The 13,090-nt window shown below is 42.6% G+C and overlaps 1 protein-coding gene across 1 annotated transcript in view; it reads right to left on the bottom strand.

Moving 5' to 3' along the window:
* SETD5 (SET domain containing 5) overlaps positions 1-13,090 on the bottom strand; it is a 238,685-nt gene that overhangs the window by 171,744 nt on the left and 53,851 nt on the right. The window contains 1 exon segment of the mRNA XM_029601121.1: positions 7,467-7,654. Coding sequence (XP_029456981.1) covers positions 7,467-7,537 — 71 coding nt within the window. The 5' untranslated portion in view covers positions 7,538-7,654.

The raw sequence follows: 13,090 nt of genomic DNA, 5'->3' as shown, positions 1-13,090 counted from the left end.
GGAGGAGATGCCTGGCGCATTCTTCCATGTCATGTAGGGTCTGTGGTGGTTGATCCCCTGTCGTTGATAGTAAACCTTTTGTTGCCTGGATGCATTCATACATGTATTGCACCATGTAGAACTGGTGATGCATAATCCTCGCGGTGAGCATCGCGTTCTGGTAAATTTTACGTTCCACTTCATCCAGGTATTTGTTTTCCTTGGTGGGCGGGTAGGTTGCATGGAGTTTAGGTTTCTTAAATCGTTGCATCGCGGATTCTACAACTACCGATTTGTGAGGGAGCGCGTATGGTGAAGCCTTTTTGATAAGGAATTTTATGTCGGATTTCCTGGAAACCGCTTTTAGTGACTGAGGTGTTTCCCACGACTTTAGAAGCAGGCGATGAAGTAAATCATGTGGAGGTAGGGTGGTGGGTTCCCCCGGGACATCGAAGATCTTTAAGAGTCCTAGGGTTTCCGCTCTGGGGTCAGATTCTTTTTGAACCTGCAATTGCAGGATATTCCCCATCTTTTCTAGAAACCTGGGGTATGATAGGTCCTCCGGTGGGGAGTATGGTTCCTGTGGCAACTCCGGTGTGTCTGATGGAAAACCCGTTGATGAGGATGGTGATTGAGACGGGGAGTGAGTGTCCTCCTGGATGTCCGGGTGTGTAGGAGAGTGAAGTGGGGTTAGCGGTTCACTTCTTGGTTCCCTCGGAGGTGTAGTGGTAGGGTCGATAGGCGAATCCGGAGTTAATTTGCCTAGCGTAAACGATGCCTCTTGTGTTTCATAAAAACCAGCCAATGACTGGGATAACTGCCAAAAGGCGTCTTTTGTTGCCAGAGGCATGGTAGGTTTTCGTCCCTCCTGTGATCCTAGAGTCTCGATAGGTCGGGATGTATCTTCCTGTACCTCCGAGGGGCTTGTAGATGATCTGGACGTCTGTGAGGAGGTGAGGCAGATTGGCGATTGCTGACGTTTCGATTTATGGTGCGACAGTAGCAAGGATCGAGAGGTAGAAGGACTTATGTCTGCAGTCCTGTGTCGTGGTGGTGCTGTATGATGAGTCGAATGGTGTTTACTTCTATGTTTATGGTCATGATCCTTTGAGATGTCCGGTGCATAAGTATGTTTAAATCGCTTAGCTGAGACATCCGATGTCCTGTCTCGACTCACTGGAAGTGGAGTGGGAGTGGGAATGGTGTTTACGTTTGCGATGTCTTTTGCACTCCTCCGTAGGTGTAACGATAGGTATTAGAGGGTTCTGTCTGGATTTTCCAGACAGAGTATAAGTCTGGTCTGTGTCCTGTTCTGACTGAGACCATTTTCCCTCCCTGCGCAGATAATGGGTCTCGCGGCAATGTCTGCGCGCCGTCTTGCGCACCGATGGATCCGGCACCGACTTGCACGCCGATGGGTCTGGCACCGTCTCATTGTGCGCCGATGCATCCGGTGTCGATGCGCTCGATGCCGGTCGTGGTGCCGGAATCTGGTCATCCTGCCGCGCCGATGTTCGCCGCTTCAACGATGCCAGCGCCGACGTCTTATGGCGCAGAGGTTCTCTAGCGTCTTGTATCGACTCACGGGAGGGAGTCGAGTGACTAGACGAGTGATTACGGTCGGGTAAGTCAGATCCCTGCTTCCCTCGTATCTGAGTATCTCCTGTTGCTCTCATCCGAGAGGTTTCCCACGATGCCGCCCGTTTAATCGAGTGTGAAGGCTTTTTGACTGGGCCCGGTGAAGAATGGGCCTCCGATGGATTCGATGGGCTTAGCAGTTCTTTGAGTCGGTAGGCTCGCTGTTTTTTAGCCCTGGGCGACATTCGGGCACAAAATTCGCAGTCTTCAACGTCGTGAGTGACGCAGAGGCAGCGGTAACATCGGTCATGGCCGTCCGTGACCAACATTACCCTGCCACACCGACACCTCTTGAAACCTGATTTAGACATGAGGAGCAGATGGCTCCGCGTGCGATCCTACGCGCGGAAAAAACTAAGGAGAATCTGTTACTTCCTGCACGGGAACACACGCGCAGCCGCAGAGGGAACAAAAAGACTAACCTCTGCTTAACAAGCCCCGCCTCCTGGACCTGATTGACAGATCCCAAGACAGCATGGCTAATTCAGCCCTATCGACGGGAAACATGAGGTCCAACAGCTTCATCATGTGCCAAGCTAATGACTGCTGACTTATATGTATCTCCTCCACTGCAGACATCAGAGTGGCAGGAAAGGCTAAAGAGGTTAGGGCTGTTCAGCCTGGAGAAGGGCAGGCTGAGGTGTGTATGACAGAGGTCTATAAAATCCTGAAAGGATTTGAATGGGTAAATGTGGAACTTATTTACTCTTTCGGATAACTGGGGGGAGGGGGGGTCACTTCATGACGTTAGCAAGTAGCACATTTAGAAAAGAAAAGAAATTACAAAATAGAAAGCCTGATGCATAAAGCCTTCAAAAATAAGGAAAAGTAATTAGCAGTAATGCCAAATATTTCAAGTCCTCACAATTTGGGGGTACAAAACGCAATACCAAAAGAAAGTCAGTCAGGAAATACTAGCATATAGTAGCAACTAATACATATGAAAGAAATATCCCAACCACTATGAGGTTGCATTGTATCAGAAGATGTTTCACTTATAGAGGAAATCCTATCTGAGAGAAATTTAGAGAGTTGAGACGGATGAAAGAAAATATGAGACATCACAATGTCTAATGAGACATTTACATGGATATTTTTAAAAGAAATAAAGCACCCATCTGCAATACTCTTGGCCTCATTAGAAGAAACTGTTTCCTCTTTTTCTGAGTTTGTTTCGCCAGGTCTGGAAACACTTGAACCTTCACACAGAGAAAAAGTTCTGAAGGATGTCTAAAACACATCCTAAGAATCCAATCTGTCTGATTCAAGTAGGAAAGATATAATTAAAGTTGCTGGTTGAGCCATCTTAGTATCAGATGATTCTAAGACCTCTGAGATATTTATATTACAAGTATCCAAAGGTGAAAGAGTCTGATTATTCTGACCCTCTGCAGATTTTCGCTTAACAGGTGGTAAATGTGACAATTTTCTCAGTGGAAGGGAGTGGGCAGTAGAGTGCTTCAGGGATCTGTATTGGGACCCGTACTTTTCAATCTATTTATAAATGATCTGGAAAGAAATACGACAAGTGAGGTAATCAAATTTGCAGATGATACAAAATTGTTCAGAGTAGTTAAAATCACAAGCAGATTGTGATAAACTGCAGGAAGACCTGACTAGAAAATTGGGCATCCAAATGGCATGTGAAATTTAATGTGGATAAGTGCAAGGTCATGCATATAGGAAAAAATAATCCATGCTACCGTTACAAAATGTTAGGTTCCATATTAGGAGCTACCACCCAAGAAAGATCTAGGCATCATAGTGGATAACACATTGAATTCATTGATTCAGTGTGCTGCGACAATCAAAAAAGCAAACAATGTTGGGTATTATTAGAAAAGGACTGGTGAATAAAACGGAAAATGTCATAATGCCTCTGTATCGCTCCATGGTGAGACTGCACCTTGAATACTGTGTACAATTCTGGTCGCTGCACCTCAAAAAAAGATATAGCTGCGATGGAGAAGGTACAGAGAAGGGCGACCAAAATGATAAAGGGAATGGAACAGCTCCCCTATAAGGAAAGACTAAAGAGGTTAGGACTTTTCAGCTTGGAGAAGAGACGGCTGAGGGAGGATATGATAGAGGTGTTTAAAATCATGAGAGGTCTAGAATGGATTAATGTGAATCAGTTATTTACTCTTTCGAATAATAGAAAGACTAGGGGGCACTCCATGAAGTTAGCATGTGGCACATTTAAAACTAATTGGAGAAAGTTCTTTTTCACTCAACGCACAATTAAACTCTGGAATTTGTTGCCAGAGGATATGGTTAGTGCAGTTAGTATAGCTGTGTTTAAAAAAGGATTGCATAAGTTCTTGGAGGAGAAGTCTATTACCTGCTATTAATTAAGTTGACTTAGAAAATAGCCACTGCTATTACTAACAGTAGCATGGAATAGACTTAAGAACCTGGCAAGTACCCAAAAACTATGGCCTGGATTGGCCACTGTTGGAAACAGGATGCTGGGCTTGATGGACCCTTGGTCTGACCCAGTATGGCATGTTCTTATAATAATATATTTTTGCAATCTGTGGTAATGTTTGCTCCGGCAACTTTAATATCTCCAAGGCATCTCTCTTCCACATATCCTTGGCTGGAATAAGAGGGACTTTGGGAAATTTATAAACCGTAGATTCCATCCATGGATTTGGTTTTCCATATTTTCAAGCCTGTTCATAAGGAATTGATTTTCTTTCATCAAAGCTTGTTGTTGCTCATTTAAGTTCCCAAAACCTTGTCTCTCAGTCTCACAATCTTAACATTTTCCTCTTGTAAGGACTTAACTTGAATTTCTATCTCAGTAACCTTCTTAACCACAGGGTTCAGCTGGAGTATAATATTTGAATTTAAAGCTACTATTGCTTCCCAAATGCATTCTAAAGAGAAAACAGATGGGCTTACCATAAGAAAAATGGTTTATCTGGAAAGTTTCCAATGAGGCAGCTTCACCCGGAAACAAGTTCTCTTCAGAATGCTATGTGGGACCTCTGGGGAGGATATCCCCTGAAACGCCGAGAGAATCGGTCTCCAAAGTGGCAGTTACAGACACAGCAGTCTCGGAACCACTCTCAAACTCATCAGTGTGCGTCGAGGGCCATCGCTGGGTGATGTTCTTGCTGCTGCAGGATTCACAGGGGCTCTTCTTTCAGCCGGCGAGTCTTGGAGAGGGTCAGGGATTTCTTCCTCATGGCTCCCTTCCTGCAACTGCCATCCTGGCTGAGCAGTTCCTTATTGCACATGGACATCCATTGATCTGAAAAGGGGGCTATCTGGAGAGGCTTTCGAGACTTCCTTCTCCCTAGCCCTCTGTTTGTGGCTGGAATGAGGCATATTTTTACCCACACAGGAGCAGCAAAAAAAAAAAAAAAAAAAAAAAAAAGGACAACTCAGCATGCAATGCTAGATTTCCATCTTGGATCTAAAAATTCTCACACTCAACTCATAATTAAGCTCTGGAATTCATTGCCTGAGGATGTGGTTACGGCAGTTAGCGTAGCTGGGTTTAAAAAAAAAGGTTTCAATAAGTTTCTGGAGAAGAAGTCCATAAACTGCTATTAATCAATAAGAAATAGCCACTTTCTTTTGTCTGGTGGATGAAAGGGGTCAGAGGGAAGACCAATAGACATCCCCTCTTCAGAGACTTCTACAGAGTTGTAGCCATATGCCCATGAATACTGAGAGTCCAAGTCACTGAGATCCACAGGGGAGGGCTCTCTTAGTGTTCTGAAATCAGCCAGTGGTTCTCAGACTGATGCAAATAGCTGAATCCTGGGGAAGCTTTGTCTCCCAAGGAGCCAGATATCAGTAGTGGGCCAGCAGCCATCGACCCCAATATCCCTCCAGGCATCGGCAACAGAATAGGTATCAGCACAGGTGTCAATACAGCACCAGCAAGTGCCTGAAGGGAGTTGAGCAGCAGCTTAAAAATCATTGACGCTGTCCTTTTGTGTCCTCGATGACCAGGCAAAGAGATCCTGCAGCACCTTTTCCACAGCCTACTGAATACTTTTCTCCGTTCCTCCTCAAATATTTCTGATGCCAACACTGACTGGGAACCAAAAGGTGGCAGATACCAGAACTAGTGGAGACTGTAGTATGCCCTTGGCATTTCCAGATGAGTTCTCCTTGCCTCAAAGCCACTTGGGGGGGGGGGGTCAGATTGTGCTAGACGATCCCCACTCTTGGCACTGGGCATCGGAAACAGATGCCAATGCTTCTTTGACTTTCCCCATGCCAAGATCCAAAAGGCCCAACCAAATGCCTTTTTTGAGCAAGAATATTCTGACAATGCTCTGTTTCTGGGTTTCCTACCAGCTATCGATGTCGCGGGAACAATTGGTGTCTCCCCCCCCCCAATGCCAATGACCCTTCTGCCACTGGTGCTCCTCCAGGGTCCTTTGACGTTGATGGCTCGATCTTCCAGTGTCAGTAATATAATTGGGACAGTCATTCTTTTAAGGTCACATTGGCGCATCGGCTGCACCCATGGACTTCATACAATGCCCCCAAGCACAGGACACATCTAGGATGGGAATCCGTGATAGATATGGCCCTGTCGCATTGAGGGAATCGCTGGAACCCAATAGACATGAGACAGCAAAACAAAAGGGTCACAAAATCAATCTTGATGGCAGAGGCAGGTCGATGGCCCAGCAGGCACCAACGGGACAGCAAATGGAAACTTAGAAAAAACACTAAAAAATCTTACCTAGACAACTAAGAGGGATGAGAACCTGGGACCCTGCAAAGGACAGCTTGAGGTTAAGAAAAGGCATGAAAACATACCAACTTCAGTGAAAAAGAGACAAGAGACTCAAACCACAACAAAAGGGTTCTGTGGGAAAAAATAGCCTGAAGGGACCCCGCATGGATATGTAATGTAATGGCATGCCGTAAGCATTACCAGTGAGGCTCAGTCAAAGTTCTAGAAACTTTGATGCAGTTTTTCCATGTCAGGCTCCATCAGATGATGTCACCCATGTGCAAGGAGTGTCATCCTGCTTGTCCTCAGAGAAAGACAAGAGAGTCTGGTACAGTAAGTAGAGAATCTGACTTATCTTTTCATTGCTTTCGAATCAAAGCATCCAGTTAACTGAACTCTGGCACACAATTTGTGGTTGTGTTATGGAGCTGGTAAAGTTGAAAGAAAACTAAACATCCAACAAGTTCAGAAAGAAATCTCTAATTTGATTAACTAAATTCCTAATGCAGGGGACCAAAAGGTCTCACAGCCCATTTCGCAGGAGAGGCTAGAGGAGTAAAGCAAAGACTCTCTCCTGAAATCTAAAACTCAATATAAAACCAGTCTACTTCTGCCTCTAACGAGAATCCCAAAGCTGCACATAAGAGGACAAGGAAGATAGGGAGCAGCTGACAAATACTTGCTGATAATGCAATGCAGCCAGTCCCATATTGTACAATGTTGTCCCCTTGGATTAAGTTTCTGATTATCTTAATTTCAACATTTCACAGAGTGCAGCTGCAGAATACTGAATTGTACTGAAGCAAACAGCTCACGCCAAGTCAAGCAGTATTGCCTATGGCATTTGCTCCCTCTTCTTCTCTGGAATTATTAATCTCCAGGCAAACATTCCTTGATTAGCTCTCCACCACTTTAATCATGAACGCTTGTTTACTCTCAGTTCCTTTCGCAGCATGGCTGCTGTTTCTAAGGGGGATCCAAAATAAGCCACTTAACCCCTTGCTTCAGCTTCCCCGGATTGGACCTTGCTAGGTTACCAATGGTCTCGATGGTGTGAAACCTTTTGCAATGATAATCCATACTGCTAGCTCCTAGCACTCTACTGTCTGTGCTATATTACAAAGAGCAACATAATCCTTACTCTGATCCAGCAGCCATGTCCGAGTAGGATGTATCTGGTGTAGTGACTCCCAGAGGAATTGCAATGCTCATGACGTCCGGCACTGCGGTTGGGGAGGGAGGATCACGGGGTCGGAATTGCAGCGACTGACCACACCGAGGGCGGAGAGCCGCAGATTCTCGACCAGCACTTCACGGACATGAGGATACCTGTTGGAAAGGAAAAGTTTGAAGCCAACAGTCATTACAGTTACAGGAAGACAAATATAAGAACTTTAGCAGCCACTCTTTTTACCAATACTATCATTCTGCCTTTTAGTCACTCTCATGGACCAGCAGTATTTTACAGGAAGGGATGCCAATATCTAAGAGTCCTGCTTTCCAGACTTTTAGGACTTTCTATAGTCCGAGTACAGATGACAAACTATGAGACAAGCTGTCCTGGCATCTCAAAGCTTTCTATATAAATGGGCTGCTGTCTGCTTTTTGCCCATCTTATAACATATAGAATAAGGAAAAAAAGAAAATCACAGAACATGTACATAAGAAGGTTGCATCCTGCAGATATTTCTTGTATGGTATAGTCTACCCAAAAGCTGAGTGGAGGGAGAAGAGCTGGAAAGTAAAATAAGGCAGTTAGTGTAAAAGGTTTTAAAAAAAGGTTTGGATAAATTCCTGGAGTAGAAGAGTCCATAAACTGCTATTAATCGATAGGGAATAGCCACTGCTTGTTCTGGCATTAATAGCATGGGATCTATTTAATGCATGGTTACTTGCCAGGTACTTGTGACTTGGATTGGCCACTGTTGGAGACAGGATACTGGGCTTGATGGCCCCTTGGTGTGACCCAGTTTAGCATTTCTTACGCTCTTATAGTTTAACAACTTCAATAAGACTCATCAACATACAAATAGTCTGGTTATAAAACTCAAGAGCAGGTGCACTGAGCTCTAGGTCCCAAGGACTGCAAACTGATCTGGCTTCCAGACTGTCCATAATGAACATACCTGCAGACTGGGCCCCAGAATAAGCTTCATTTACAAATTTGGTTATTCTGAAAACTAGATCTGTTTGCACCTGTGGAGGAACAAATTGAGAACCTTACTCTAGAGCAGTGGTTCTCAACCTTTTTTTGGCCGGGACACACCTGACAGATGGTTCTCACATGCGTGACACACTGAACATGTGACCACAGGGCTAAATGTAAACAAGCACTCTGCATCCACAGGAATCCCCTCAACCCCCAGCAATGAGTGCATGGCAGATCTAGGGCATTACCCTGTACAACTCGCTATACAAAAAAGATATTCTGGTTCTGATGACATCTCAGTAAAAGCAAAACAAACTCCCTTTACTACCAGACACAATAGCCCTCCTTATGAAAAGACAGTAATTTACCACTAATGCATATCCTATTGAGAAAACACAACAAATAAGATTGATACAAATGCCTACATGCTAGTAAAATTCCTCATCTTGGTCACACACCCAGAACTGACCTTCACCGAGTACAGAAAAACCACAAATTATAAATATGGAGACAGGTGCAATTTATTTTACATTCAAAAACTGCATGCCTGTTCAATATCATTTTGCAGATATACACATGCTAATATTCATGTCAATGTACAATGTATGTATATGTGTGGGCATATACACACAAACATACCTAAACAAAAAAGGGGGACGTGTAAAACAAAGAAAAAAGAAAAAAAAAAACAATGAAATGGATGAAAAAGTCAGTCTCACATACACATATATATACACAAACTGGTATAAGCAATATGCATTTAAAGACAATTAATGGTGTTAGCATAACTCCATGTATTATGGGATGGGAGCCCAGTTCTGGTTTCCCATTAAACATCCCAATTCAGTAAAGTCCTTGTTTCTTTGTAAAATGCTTTGGGATGAGAATTATAAACCAAGAATTGGACAATATCTCATGATGACACAGAAGCAGTTTGTCAACTCTCAGAAAGTGCAGTTGCTCCACATTTCTCCACTACTGTGAGGTCAGAGATTATTTCCCTCTGGAACTCGCAGCTTCAACAGTTCAAACAAAAAGTTCATTCTATTCTGATGAAATTATAACTTTATGTGAATGATCTTGTGACTGCAGCCCAGAGCAAAGAAGAGGCTTACTGGTTATACATAGATGCTAAGGAGATTTTGCTAATGACAGGAATGGATCTATGTAAGTGGGTGATAAAAGTTGGATGAATAGTGCCAGCACTGGCAAGAGAACAAGACTGACTGAAGCATGATGCTGGAAAATTGTAGGGCGTTATGGAAGGTTTTAGACCTGAAAGAGAACTGGACCAGACAAATTTGAATTTAAGTTTAAGGTTGCTTTAGGAGAAAACTGAAGGCTGGATGAACACTAAATGCAGTGTGTACAAACTTCAGCCAGAATCTTCAATCCAGTAAAATTCCCTTGTCCTTTATTTTGAGAGTAAAATGTGTTTTTGAAGAAATCTGGGAACACAGCATCAAGTTGCATGAGGCACTACGCAACAGCTTATCTGACAGGTGGAATATAGAGCTTCCAGATTTCCAGGATCTACCATTTCCAAGATAGTACTATTTTGGAATAAACAGTGAAACTGATCCTGTCACTGAACTCTGCATGTTTTGTGATGCCAGGGAGGCAGCCTATGGAGAAGATGCTTGTCTATGCTGTGCAGGTACTAGAACAGTGACTACCCTGTTAATTGCCTCCATATACTGCGTAGCGCCACTGAAAAGAATAACTATCCGTAGCCAGGAGTTAGGTTCATTAATTGGTGCCAGACAGATTACTCCTGGGGAAATTCTGCACACAAAAATTTAAAATTCTACATACTTTATATTGGTCAAAACACCACAATATACATGACAGTCTAAGTAATTAATTTAAATCATAATACAGACAAAAAAGTTATTACTTAAGCAGAATTTTAAATATTTTCCGCAGAATTTCCCCAGAAGTATACTGTAAGCGTTCCTTCCACCCTCTCTCCCTTCTCCCCTGACCAGTCTCCGTTTACTTTGCCCTCTCGAGCCCCAACTCTTCCACCCTCCATTATCACACTTCCCCCTCTAGGCTCAACCCCTTCCAATCTCTCTCAACTCCCAGTACCGCCTTCTCACACAGGCTCCCTCTATTCCTCTCTCTTACACATACACATTGGGAACTGGTTAAAAGAAAAAAAAAACAGAAGGCTGCTAAATGGTAAATTTTCCCAATAGAGAAAGTTGAAAAGGGGAGTTCCTCAGGGATCAGTTCTGGGACCACTCTTTTAAATATATTTATTAAAGACCTGGAAATGGGAACAAGCGAGGTGATCAAATTTGCTGATGACAACATTATTCCAAATTGTTAAAATCACAAAAGGAATGAGAGAAATTGCAAGAGGACCTTGCAAAATTAAGAGAATGGGCATGCAAATGGCAAATAAAATTTAATGTGGGCAAATGCAAAATGATGCACTTACTTAGGGAAGAGTAACCTAAATTATAGCTGCACAATGCAAGGTTCCACCATTCAGGAAAAGGATCTAGGTATTATTGTTGATAATATGTTGAAATCTGCTCAGTGTGCAGCAGCAGCCAAGAAAGCAAATAAAATGCTAGGAATTATTAGGAAAGGAATGGAAAATAAAACAGATTATCACAATGCCTCTGTGTGACCTCATCTTTGTACTGTATGCAGTTCTGGTCACCAAACAGTCGTTTTGTCATTTTTCATTTTTAGTCAGCTTGACGTTAGAAGATTGCCATTCTATGTAATTGACACAGACATTAGTGCAATGTAGGAGCGTTTTGCACAGTTTTCAAAGGAATTATTGATACCATTTTTGAATTTCACAAAATTGTTTATAAAAAAAAAAAATGAAAATGACCATTATAGGGAGGAAGGTGGTTGGTGGTTTATGATTGTATCCAGTTGTGGGCTTTGAGTACCGGGATGGTAGCAGCCTTCATTTTATAAGAAACCATCAATCTCTTGTAAAAAAAAAAAAAAAAATTATTTAAGATCCAATAAAGTTCTTTTTATAAGAGGATTTTTTAGAAAAAAAAATTTTCGTGATGGAATATGACAACACAGTGAAATACAAGTACTTATAGCACATCGGTTCATTTCTGGAAAATTGAAGAATGATGTTATTTTTGTTTCATTTGCTTTATCATACTTCTTTGTGGTAAATGTATATAATACTTCACTTCCACACATTTATCAGCCATCTTGTTGTTTACGATCGGCTAATAAGGGCTTACTTGAGTCAAGATCCAGCTTCCTGAAGAAATCAGGCTGACAACTGATAAAAGCAAGATTTAAGCAACTACTGAAAACATATTTGTTTAGGGAAGCCTTTAATACTGAGCCTTTATAAAATGTGCCTATTTGGAATTGGCTGATATCTAACATGTACCAGAGTAGTGTCTATCTCTTGTTTTTGTTTCTTTTATTATAATTTTATGGGTGTGTAACTTGTAACACACTTTGAACTGTGTAGAAGTGGGATATAAATCTTTCAAAATAAATAAATATGCAAGGTATCGTAGCTCAACTGATAAAGGACCTGGTTTATGAGAAAAGCAGCTGGTGAAAGGTATTATGCAGAAATGACTTGTCTGTAAGAAAAATACCAGCCCCTTTGCTTAAAGCTCACATCATGGGCAGTGCACCAGTTGAAAAATTTGGTGTTGATTTTGCCAGGCTGTTGTGCACAAAAAGGCTCAGTGGCTAAAAGCATACATTGCATTGCTCATCTGTTTAGTCACAAGAGCAGTCCATCATTAGAGATTGTCGAACTAGATCACAGAAAACTTTTTGTGGACTTTGATAGTGAGAGGAAAGCTATGTTGAGATACCCAGAAATATTTCCGCTGGAGACTAGAAATTAGTGTGAACCCGTAGCACCTAGTGGTGTTCACTGGAGTAAGGGAGGATGTTAAATCTATAAATGTATATTGCCAAAATTTATCACTCAAAGTCTTTTAAGAGCTGTCAGAAGGAAAGTAAACATAGAAACATACAAATGACTGCAGAAAAGGACCAAATGATCCACCCAGTCTGCTCAGCAAGCTTATGCAGGTATCTGCTGCACTGTGCAGGTTTACCCTCATGCTTATCAGTTTCCCAGACTTTAAAAGTTAGGGTTCTCAGATGCTGTCAGAATCCAATTTTCCCTCACCCCTGCCATGGAAGCAGAGAACAATGATGGAGCCGCATGAAAAATATCAGTCTTAATGATTAAGGGTAGTAAAAGCCGCCTCAGCAAGTTACCCCCATGTTTATTTGATCCCTAAACTGTAAAGGTCGGGGCCCTCGGTTGCTTTCTGAATCCAATTCCCCTTTTCCCACTGCCTTTGAAGCAGAGAGCAATGACGGGAGTTACATTAACAGTATCAAGGTTTACTTGTTAAGGGTAGCAACTGCCACACCAGCAAGTTACACCCATCCTCTAGCCTTTAGGGATCCACAGTGTTTATCCCATGCCCCTTTGAATTCCTTCACTGCTTTTGTCTTCATCACCTCCTCCAGAAGGGCATTCCAGTCATTCACCACCCTCTCTGGGAAGAAATATTTCCTGACATTGGCTACAAGTCATCCTCCCTGGAGTTTCATTTCATGACCTCTAGTTCTATTGATTTCTTTCC

Source organism: Rhinatrema bivittatum, chromosome 4, assembly GCF_901001135.1.
Source record: "Rhinatrema bivittatum chromosome 4, aRhiBiv1.1, whole genome shotgun sequence".
NCBI lineage: Eukaryota > Metazoa > Chordata > Amphibia > Gymnophiona > Rhinatrematidae > Rhinatrema > Rhinatrema bivittatum.
This window is presented reverse-complemented; position numbering and strand designations above follow the sequence as displayed.